This window comes from Artibeus jamaicensis, unplaced genomic scaffold (assembly GCF_021234435.1).
Source record: "Artibeus jamaicensis isolate MK-2021 breed Jamaican fruit bat unplaced genomic scaffold, CSHL_Jam_final contig_1015, whole genome shotgun sequence".
Taxonomy (NCBI): domain Eukaryota; kingdom Metazoa; phylum Chordata; class Mammalia; order Chiroptera; family Phyllostomidae; genus Artibeus; species Artibeus jamaicensis.
In genome coordinates, this window is record NW_026521194.1 from 6,350,256 (window position 1) to 6,362,256 (window position 12,001).

Here is a 12,001-nt window from a genome sequence, read left to right on the forward strand (position 1 = left end):
CATTTATATTTTCTTTCTGGGGATTTCTGTGGGTTATTCTTACCACTAACACAAACTTTACAGCAGTTTTCCCTGTAAGGTTCCCAGAAGGAGGAGCAGGGGAGGACATAATTAGTTTTGGGAGGACATGGGAGAAACCACTTGTTGAAACAGACTCTTCGGTTAAGCTGTACGAAGAGAAAAGGAGAGCGAGGTAACCTTATTCCACACTACCACCAGAGTTCTTCAGCTCATCACCATGAGCTAAGTCATAAATATTAAATATGCACCCTTTCATGTAGGACACCTCCCGCAGCTCCCTGTCCGTGGCTGCTTTGCGGCGGTGCATTCCACTGTGGTGGACGAGGGGGAGCTTCTCCTGGCTTCATGCAGGCCTCCAGTGGACTTCCCTGAAAGCAGTCATTCCGAAGGCACGAGCAGTACAACAGACACAGCGTGCAAGAAAGCTCAAGCTTTCATTAAAACTCACTTTGGCTCTTTTTTTAGAAGACTGCACTGCTAGTGTTGCACAGAATGAATAAATATTTTTGATTGGGGTGTGAAAGTGTCTTTTAAACCTTTGGAACCAGCTCAGACCAGGAAAGTGACCTCTCTCACATCTCACCCTGATTTTTCTCCCTGACTTCGTTCATGTCGTAACTTCTGGACACAGAAAGGCTGAACTATAGAAAGAAGCAAGAGGCTTCAACATGGTTCTATAGTCTTATCGATTATTCTTATTCTTATTATTAATCAACCACTATCTGTTGGGATCGGCTGTTCCATTTCAAAATAGCCATCACCACCAACTGTATTTCAGAAACTATTTGAAGTCAGTGGGGATGACTGCAGGTTTCCCCCAGTGTCTGAAAGTAGAGAGTTTCTGTGAAACCTTTCTTAAGCTGAAATGGCGCCAAGTGAAGAAGTAATCACGGTAGGGCACATCAGGCCAAGGGACGCAGAAAATAAACAGAGATAACAGGCAGATGCTGACAGGCACAGTTGGAAGCCAAGGCGGCACTGCAGCGAGTGTGGTTGCCGGGGAAGGAGTGCGGTGCCGGGAGTGCAAAACAGCTGCTGAGCACTCTTCTCACTGTAAGTGCAAAAGCCATCTTTGGACTTCTTTCAGTTAGTGAAAACGGGTACTAATGTAGGTCTTTCGTAAAAGCAAAGTGGCATAAAGCCAGATTTCAAAAAACAGGGGATCCCTGCGTGCTCAAAAAGAGCCTGCATGGCCCTGGTCAGCTGGAGGGCTGAACGTGGGGCTGGGGGCCTCTGTGCAATATCTGCCTCGAGTTGAGATCTTTCCACGCCAGTACCTTCCTCCTTCAACATCTCTGCAACCAGGTTAAACCGGTTCCTACTAATTACCCATAAACAATTTCATCCTCACCTCCCATGTTGAATTGAAGAGGTGTATCTCTACGGTTCAGTTAATTTTATTCCATATTGATGACATGCTCTACTTAGAAATCATTTCTTTTCAAAAGTGCTATATAACTTAATTTACCAGAGTCCCACAACAGCCCTGGGGATTAGAGTCACATCTGCATGCCCATTTTTCAGATGATGAGATTGAGAGCCGATAAATTGTGATGTGTCCCTGATGCTCAAAAGGAAGTTCAGTGGCTTCCTTGGATGCTGAGTGGCTTTACAGCTCAGGGTGGCGGGCATTCACGCCTGTTTGCACACAAAGGAACACGACACACCTACAGTCTTTTATTGTTCTTCTAAAAGATCTTTCGTGCTAACCTGATTCGCTTTTTGCTTTCTTTGTCAAATGGGCCCATCTTACTTCTTATAACTACAGAGAATTCTATAAACTGAAAGATTCCAAAAGGGTCGCCTCAGCTCTTGGTGTGACAGTATGCTGTTTTCTTGCTCCAGGCCCACCATCTGCTCCCCTCAACTTGATTTCAAATGTCAACGAGACATCGGTGAACTTGGAATGGAGCAGTCCTCAGAACACCGGTGGCCGCCAGGACATCTCCTACAATGTGGTGTGCAAGAAATGTGGAGCTGGTGATTCCAGCAAGTGCCGACCCTGTGGAAGTGGGGTCCATTACACCCCACAGCAGAATGGGCTGAAGACCACGAAAGTCTCCATCACCGACCTCCTGGCTCATACCAATTACACATTTGAAATCTGGGCGGTGAATGGAGTGTCCAAGTATAACCCTAGCCCAGACCAATCAGTGTCCGTCACCGTGACAACCAACCAAGCAGGTAGGAATCGTATGCACTTTATTGTATGATCTAAATGTATACAGAGAAAGGATTTGTGTCAATATCTATGAATGACACTGAAGTTCTACAATTAAAGTAGAACTACATGAATCTATTTATAAACCCATGAGTTGTGTTATAACACAAAAGACACTTAGTGGGACATTTATTCATTCAGCAAATACTTTTTTGGACATCAGCTGCATAGCCTGCCTTATACTGGGAGGTGGAGATTAAATGAAGATCAAGGTAGTTATTTAAACCAGGTGACAGTCCAGTGGCCTTCAGGTGACAGTCCAGTGGCCTGAGTCACTCCATGCTGGACTTCTCTTGTAAGGGAGTCACACTCCCTTACAATCACAAGGTCCATGGTTGGACATTGCAGATAATTTAGGATTATAAAATTGATTTTTACCAGTGTGTATTGGTATATTTACATTTGATGTATTTTTCAGCAGAAGCATTCACAGCTATAATTTTAATCTTGTTTTTTATTTCAACATTGACAAAATAATTGACATGCAACTATACCAGAATCATCATGTAAATCTGTGAACAATGAATGGTTTAATGGGCAGCTTTATCTGTGTGGTTGACAAAATTTTCCTTAAAGCACATACTACTTTTGCAGCTACTTTCATAGTTGAATCCACAGTTGACTTGTGGGGTGGGGGAGAGTTAATATACCTCATTTACTGCATCACTTTTCTGTTGTTATAATCAAGGTGACTAGACAACATTTTCTATTCATGAAGCATTTCTGCTGAATTCATTGCAGAACTATTACAGAATCTTGACTATCAGATACTTCAAAGTGCAGAGTAGAATCTAGATTTCTAGGTTCCAGCCCATGACCTGCTCAACCCCATTCCTCCCCTGAAGGTTTCCATGCTTTCTCATGATTGTTTTCCAGTCTAGACTTCTGCCACATGTTTCCCATTGCTGACTCCCTGTTCCTTATTTCTGGAGGGTTAAAAGGAGCAGGAAGGACTGTGGTTTATCCTATTGTTAGGCTTGTGAGCACCACAAACTTTGCTGGAAAAGGATTATAAATTGCCCACAGTTCTATTACCTCTTCCTGCACTTTTCTCTTAAAAGCATGTTTCAGTAAGTGCATTCAATAGTTAGGTAAAATATGTCTGTACTAATTGATCTATAGTGAGAAGTATTCCAGTGTCCCAATTCAAAGCCATTATTTTTCTGCTTTCCCCTGAACTCATTAGAAAAAGTAAAAAGTTTAAGATTTGGGGGAGATTTTGAACTGTAGCTAGAATGGCAGAATTTCCCAGAAGGCAGCTTCAGTGATATAAATGTGGCCAGTCTTTTAAAATACATGGTATGGCCCTGGCTGGTGTAGCTCAGTGGATTGAGCGCGGGCCTGCGAACCAGACAATCGCGGTTCGATTCCCAGTCAGGGCACATGCCAGGGTTGCAGGCAGGTTCCCTGCAGGCCATTTCCCAGCAGGGAACGCACGAAAGGCAACCATACATTGATGTTTCTCTCCCTCTCTCCTTCCCTTCCCCTCTAAAGATAAAGAAATAAAATCTTTAAAAAAATACATGGTATGAAGAGGTCATCTGGTCATGCTTTTGTCTTTTAGTTTTTTACTTTCCAGCTGTGAACATGGTTAGTGGTTTTCTTCTTCTATAAAGACTAGCGTGACTTAGGAGGTCTTAATAGCATCACAAATACTGTCCTTGCCAGTTTTTCGTTAGGTCTCTTCTGGGAAAATGCAATGGGATTGCCATGCATTGGTCCTGAGAAACGCATTATATCACTGGTGTCTCTGAGTTAGGTGCCAACAAGGTGCGGAGCGATCTTCCAACCCCCCTAGAGAGTCTGACTGGTGATCCAATCAATATTTTTATGTTCAGCCCTACAGTACCTTTCCTCCAAACACATCACTACTTCATGTTCTTAACTCAATTGGAACTAGGAATGGACGTTTTGAGGCTTTAGGATGCAGGTGAAGTCATTTTCTTTGGCAGAAAACAGCCTCTGGGAGATGTGCTGAGGACAGGCTTGGCTTCCACGGATTTTGTGGGGAGACTTTTAGGACTCTGATACCTCAGGATTCAAGCCAAAAGATTATGTCAGCTCCCACAGACCAGGAGGTGCAAGGAGAGCAAAGTAGGCTAAAGATCCTCCCCCCACCAAGGGGGGAGAGAAAAGGCAATGTTTTATTAAAAATGTAGGTGTAAGTAATTCTTTTAGATCTCGGAGAAAGGTGGACAGGGAATTCCTGCGACACAACAAGGCCATCTTCTCTGCCATGGTGAGCAGTCCTGCCAGGAGGTTTGCTGAACAGGACGAAATTCCAGCTCCTTATTTTAATTTTCATGAAGGATAACACTGGGAAGCTGTTCAAAATTAAAAATAAATCTTTCAATAAGGAGACCTCCTATGTGGCCAGCCAGAAAGCTTTCACTTAGCGGAGTTGTATATGTGCAGAACAGTGTCTCATTATCCTACCATAATTTGGAGTCCACTAATTCAAAATCATTGGGGTAGTTTATCTTTAATTAACAAACCTTGTCTTCATAGTAGGGCAAATTAATAATGTAGGCCAGAATGCTGGGTGAATGTAGCAGCCATGAACTACCAAAGCTCCCCTAAGCATATTTATATATACACAATTATATTCTAATTGTAGTCATTCCTATCATTTCATTAAATTAAATTCCTTAGGGACCTGTATAGGCAATGAAGTTTCACTCTAGAAGGAATGTGCAGCATAAGTGAGTGTTAGCGTTTACAACCTGGGAGCCACAAAGTTTCGTGGCTCTCTATTTTTGCATTGTTTTTACAGGGTTTTCTTTTTCTTCTCTCTCATTGATAACATATTTAAGAACCAACACAAATCTTTCTAGAATTCTTGGTTTTATCATCACCACCTCTGCAACCACAGTTGAACATGGCAGTGAAATGATTCACCCAAGCTCATGGCAGAGACAGTACCCCTTGAAGCCAGGAAGAGCACTGCTTCCTTGTTTTAAAATTATTACATAGTTAATCTCACTCATGTATTTAGCTTGGCCCTCTCCCCATTTGTGAGATCACACCCTGGGCATTGAGGTGTAGCTTTAACTGGTCTTTGATCCTTTAGTTGTAGAATGTGATGTGAGTGGGCCGGCCTTCTCACATGGTAATTGAAACCATTCTAACCTAAATCTTACTGTCATGTCTTAGGGACTATTGACACCTTTTTCCTCCCCTCCTAATTTCAAACTCCATTGACCCAGAAGGCAGGACAAAGGGAACTCAAAATGTCAGCTTTGTGGCTGATCAACTGATGGAAGGATGTCAGCTTTATATTGGTGGCCAAACGGTGATGGGTGGGAGCTCCACCCGATGTTGCCCCATTAGAAAACATTGGAGGGGGGCAGCTCTTGGTGGGGGCAGGGAGGACATAGACAGCAGTCTGGTGATTGGGGGTGGGAAGGAGAGATGAGTGGAAGAGGATATAAGGGACATAAATTGTAATGGAAAAAAATAAAATGAAATATTTTTTAAAAAGGATAATGGAAGTTCTTCTTAGAATTACTTCCCGACATTATAGTCCTAAAGGAACCACGTGAGATTCCCTTTGAAAACTCTTATTTCCCTTCCTTCATTTTTCTATCTCTAGCAACTGCTCTCTCTGCCTTTTGTTTAGGAAGAGATGGTTCTGATGTTTATGAAAAATGAATAAGCAGACTGCTGGGTGATTTGTTTTCTAGATGGCTTGCATTCAGTTTACTCTTTCTTAAGTGGACCATCTCAGGAAAATAAATACAGGCTGTGTCACTAGGAGAGAGAAATGCTGTTTCAGAGAAATAAGGTTTTCCTGGCCAAGCAACAGAACTGTGAATATGTTTGCTAAAAATGCTGTGATGGCCACTGGCAGCTCTTAATATCACTGAGCCTGTTTCCCCTGTGTACCCCCGGCGCCCCCACGCTGGTCTTCCAGCTACAGGGTGGACCATTTTCTAGGTTGTGTTATTTAAGTCATTGTGAACTTCTATGTCTGGAATTCTATACTAACTCGACATTGTACCCAAGGGCAGTGACTGTTGATTTTTATTTTGCATGTGACTCTGTTCCAGATAGTTCACAGGGAAATATATCTTCTAATCTCTCCTTGGGACAGCTGTGGTGTCCTGGTGACAAAGAGCTTGAAAACTCTGAGTTTGCAGGAGTTCAAATATTTGATGGATTATATAATTATTTGAACCTAGCTGATCTCTAAGAATCTTTTCTAGTCCTGAAATTCTGTGATTCTGAGAATATAGACAGGAGCTCTTAGCATGAACAAGGGGAGTTATTTCCCTCTGATGACCAGAAACTGGCTCTAATGGCAATTCTAAAAGTGGGAAAAATTCCAAAAATCCTTCAGGAGAATTATCAGAATACATCTGAATTCTGCCTTTTCTTCATGCCTTTAAATCCCACCCTGCCAAACAAAGAATTTACTCTGAGGGGCAAAACAGCAAACTAGCTGTGTCTCTAGTTCAGCTACACAGGCAACATCTGGGGACATTTCTGGTTGTCCCAATTGAGGGGAGGGCATGTGCTACTGCACCTAGTGGGTAAAGGCCAGGGGTGCTGCTAAACATCCCATCGTGCACAGGACTATCCCCCACAATAAAGAACTATCTGGTTTGAAATTTCAGTAGTGCCAAGAGTGAGAAACTCTGCTCTAGTGGTACATTTGGAAAACAGAACTTGTGACTTTGGCAATGCCCACCTTGTAAGGGTTCTGTCATCAACTTGTCTTAGCTTGGTTCCACTGCTCTGTGCTGGGAAGCTAATGCTCTCAGTGGACAGGCAGTTATAAAAGGCCCTCTGGGGCCTCTTGAGAAGAATCCCAGTTGCTTTGCCATCAGATGAACCAGTGCTGCTTATTAGACTGGCCTTGTTCTCTAGGACACACAATTTTTAAAAACTGCCAGGAAACACTGCACCAACAGCAGGGTGGCAGGACACCTTGTCATGATGCCACTGCACGTAGTTCATGTTCAATACCTGTTCGCTGATTAACACTTCTACATACAGTGAAAACAATCAGTGAACCCTGTCGAGTAGTGATGAATTTAATATAACCAAAATAATGAGTAGAGAAAAGAAAAGAACTAAGTACAAGAAGTATGCTGTCTTTTACTGTTCAACTGGTAAGATTTCATTCTTTCCTTCTCTGCCATCTTTTAATTAGACCCATTATGTTATTTGAGTGAGATAATGGAGAACAGTGGGAATTCTCATCCCTACTGGGTATAATTGCTACCTGTCTTCCAGACAGCAAGAGGAAAGCTTTAAGGAGATGATAGGAGAGAGGGAAGCATGTTAGAGCAGCTAGTTGGGTATGGTGACCCTAAGTTTTGTGAGGTCTGAAGCTTAGACAATGTTATGATGATTTTTTTTAAAACTACAAAATTACAGCTATCAAATAAAGAATAGACCAAATTTCTTTAGTTTTAATGTATATGATTCTGCCTCTGCCCGGATTGAAATAAATGCCCTTGTCAGGGTAAGGGGACTATTGTATAATTATGCCTAAGAGTAGAAGGGAACAGGAAGGAAATACAGCTATCAGGAGGTCCAGTTTGGCCTCATTGGAAAGGTATTGAAGCACAAGGTCATAATGTAATGGTTCTGGTGTGAGGGACAGCGCTGGTGGGGACCTGAAGTGTGATTTCAGATTAAAGAAACAGAAAGACACTGTTGGTGATTTTGAGAGTGGAAATGGAATGTTAAACCCAAGTGACTTGTGACCAAGTCCCAGGCTTTTCTGTGAGCTTGCAAAGGAAGAGGAAAAGCTCTGTTGATATTTTTGAGGCACAAATCTCTGGCTTGTGTTAGTGCCCTAGAGCTGGGTTGGCAAATTGTGACCCAGAGGTCAAATTTTGATTCTCCACCTGATGTTCTCTAACTCACTAAGAATGGTTATCCCATTGCTAAAGGATTTAAAAGAATCAAAAACAGAGTCACATTTTGTGGCATTTGGATATTATACAAAATTCACATTTCAGTGTCTATAGAGAGGTTTTATTTGGACAAAGCCCCTCACATTTATATTGTCTAAGGATGCTTTTACTGGGCAACAGCAGACTCAAGTAGCTTCAACAGAGTGAGCCGCCTGCATAGCATATGTACAAGGTAGGGCAAAGATAGGTGTAAAGTATTCATATGGAAAATGATACAATAGCTGATCAATAATTACAGAAGAATTAACTGTGTTTTGCCTCCTTACAACAGTAACTCAGATTTTTGCCATACCCTGTATGAACCATCTTGCTCTTTAGATGAAAAAGTTTGCTGCCCCTGTTCTGGGACACTAAATCAAGAACAAGGACCAGCCAGCAAGGAGGTAGAAAAGATGCCGAAATGTTGGTGTCGCTTGTTGGAAAGGGCTTGGGAAAAGATATGGTGGACCAGCATACAGGTTCATCTCACGGTGGAAACAATTTCGATATTTGGAAAGAGCCCCTTTTTTCTCCTCAGATGGTTTGAATATATCAACAAGATTTCACAAAAATAATTGGGATTTCAGACATACCTTTGCTTTCTTGTACCTTACGTGTCCAGTCAATGACACCTGGTTAAGCACACATGGCGGAGCATAAGGCAGTCTGCTGTGTCTCTTGAAAACTTGCATTCTTAGCTCTCATTGTCATGTGGTTCTTACACAGTGATAGCAGTTTCCTTTTTAAATACTAATACGCGCTGCCCTTCCCCAGGTCTCCTCTCTGAAATGGTTTCTCGTTTGCCCGCGATCTTAAGTAAATCTTATTATTGTTTTTCTTACTGCCAAGAAATTTAAAGAAAAAAACACATGATGAAACTAGTGAAATCTGTAAGTCAGAAATCTTTCTAAAGACATTTAAGCCTTTCAAACAAATCATAAAACAATTCCATTGTGAGATTCTGTTGAAAAGTTGTGTGAGCATTGTCAGAGCAGTTGACTCTCGATCAACACAGGTTTGAACTGGGCAAGTCCACTTATATAAGGATTTAAAAAAATATATACTGTGACTTTATCTTCCTTGTGATTTTCTTAATAACATTTTCTTACTAACTTACGTTATTGTAAGAATACAGTATATAATTCAAATAACATACACAGTTATGTTAAGCGACTGCTTATGTTATCAGTAATACTTCTGATGAACAATAGACTATGAAGTTTGGGGGTGTCAAAAGTTGAAAGTGGACTTTTGTTGCAGGGGAGTGAGGTCAGTACCCCTCCCCTCCCCCACATTGTTCAAGGGCCAACTGTAGATGGTACGTAATTGTTGGGACGATTCTCTAAAGTGGAAGCTGGTTTGAAAGTCTTTGCTGTGCCTGAATCAGCATCCAATGGGCTTCAGAGGGGCCAGGCTGTGGTTTTTCTCACTGACAGCTCTGATCTGGCCAAGGGCTCCTGGCTTTGTTCACAATGCCTAGGAAATGTACATTTAAAAAACATGTACAATTTTTTAAAGAGAATAATCTTTTGATTCTAACTTTATACATAAAGTAATTTTATGTTTATAGAACATTGTTACCACCCCCTATAATTATTATGCATACTCACTAATTATGATCATAACTAAGGATAGTATAAACCTTTTCATATACAATGGTGCGGCTTCTGCTGTGTGGCACCAGGGTTTGTGAATCTGTATTCGGTGTGGATGCCTCAGGTCCTCACGAGGAGGAAAAAAATAAAAGTCTTCCAAAAAAACCTACTAAATTATCCCACCTTAAGGCTGACCGAGCAGCGTGAGCAAATGTCTACAGAGCCTATGGTAATTATTGCATATAAATAAAAAATGGGTTGCATTTCTTTTTAAGATGAGAATATTTCTTTCATTCTGGAAAAATGAAAGTTTTATTTATACACCCAAGACTGAGAACACTATTTTTCCTGATTCCTGCTCCTTCACTCTTACACAGATAGGCACACGTTCATTTGTGAGAAATCCATTCAGCAACATTTACTCTAAACACTTGACAGTCTAATTCTGATTTGTCTTTTTATTTCTCAGAGTTGTGCATCTTACTTTGAATGCTACTGCCAACTTCTACACCCTCTCTCTGGGGAAGCCATCAAAAGATTTGAGAAATAGGTGTCGACCAAGATGAGAAATGAACAAGGCAGGGGCAAGCAAAAGTCTTAGATGGGCTTCCAAATTGTCTAGCTGTCCCTCCAACTGGCTAAATTAATTACTGTCTTTAAGAGGCTCTAGATTCCAGTTTGCAATTGAACATCAATAAAAAGATCCAGAAAAATTTTATCAAAGCTTCCATTAACCCCTATTGATGTGTTCAAAGATTTTTTTTCTTTGAAACACCAGGAAAACCAAAAGGCGTGCTACGGGACTAACCCTGCACTGAGAGACCTTAACTTTACAAGAACGAATTAAAATGCTCCTCCCTATCACTCTCATATACAGAACTTTCTCTGAATTTCAGCATCCATGAGCTGTCTCGTGGGGGTATACAATAAGAGAGCATTCTGTATGTGGTCTTGAGGTAAAGACTTGTGTTTTTCTAGGCTTTATGTTTTAATCCATCAAGATAAGCAAAGCTTAGCTCTATCTGCTATTATTGAAGGTATCTATATTTTAGTGAGTCTTCCCCTAATGTCTACCTTTCACCCCAACACACACATGAACACACATACAACACACTTTTTCCATTATTGCCTGTGAAGAGTAAGTTTTCATAGGCTGCCCCCAAACTCAAATAACTGACAAAGAGAGATGATGCTAGACATCAGTGTGGTCTCATGCCTAGTGACCACTGTGACTCTGTTGGGAAATGTCACTAACGATTGGGTTCCACACGCAAAAGTCAGTACCCAGAGTGTTGTGGGAAGCTGGTTAATCAGTCAGCAGAGGCTGCTGATATAGACACATAGCTGAAGGAATAAATCTTACATTTAATTCCTTCTTTCTCTAGTCTGATAAATTGGTTAGTCCACCCTAATGGAACTTTTTTACGGCATTCCTAATAGGTCATTGTTTTTGTGTTATGGCAAAGTGCAAGTGCTCCTTTTGAAAACATCATCTACGTAAACGATCTTACAGGAGAAATGGCCGTGATTTGAAATATTTGTTCTATTTTGCTATCACTCTTGGACCACTTCCTTCTGCCTGGCATCTTCCAAATGGTAATTTACGTACATGAATTTCTCAGGCAGTTTGGTCCTCATGTTCAAAAGTCCTCTTTAATGAAGTCTATGGGTAGATTATTTTTTTTAAAAAAATCTTATCTAGGAACATTTTGTCAGTGACCAGTGCATATAAATAACACTTAAACATGCAGTTTCAACTTCTCAGCTAAATAGGGACCTGCCACCAACAAGTTCGTTGTGCGTACTCAGCTTGGACAAGATCCATCCATTAGAACAAACACTGTAAGGGGCAGGCTCACAATGACTCCCTGGAGAGCTGGTGTTGTCTAGATAACACACTGCAAGCTGTAAATCTGCCTCCTGAATCAACTCTATTTTTTTAGCATAATAAATATGTATTTTGAGCATAATGAGTATAAAGGTAGATGAGAGCAAAGCTTTCTCCATGTTTCCTTATCAAAGCCAGGGCCACAACCTGCAAACAGACAGTGATTTTGAATATACAGCAGGCCGAGAACTTAATCAGATGTTCCTCCCACTCTTCAAAATAAGAGAGGGCTTTTTTTAATCTGAACCTTGCAGATGATCGTGAGTTGCTAGTTGAGCCCTTGCTTGCGTGGAATTCTCCTGAATCTGATCCTGGTCCTACAGGGCTCTAGGAGAATATTTTTGGAGGCTTGGAAATTCTTGAAGCTAAC

General features: G+C 41.3%; 1 protein-coding gene across 1 annotated transcript in view; it reads left to right on the plus strand.

Moving 5' to 3' along the window:
* Positions 1-12,001, plus strand: part of EPHA4 (EPH receptor A4) — a 135,809-nt gene that overhangs the window by 74,327 nt on the left and 49,481 nt on the right. Inside the window, exon 5 of the mRNA XM_037143607.2 lies at positions 1,867-2,205. Within this exon, the coding sequence (XP_036999502.1) occupies positions 1,867-2,205 (339 nt within the window). The remainder of the gene's footprint in view (positions 1-1,866; positions 2,206-12,001) is intronic.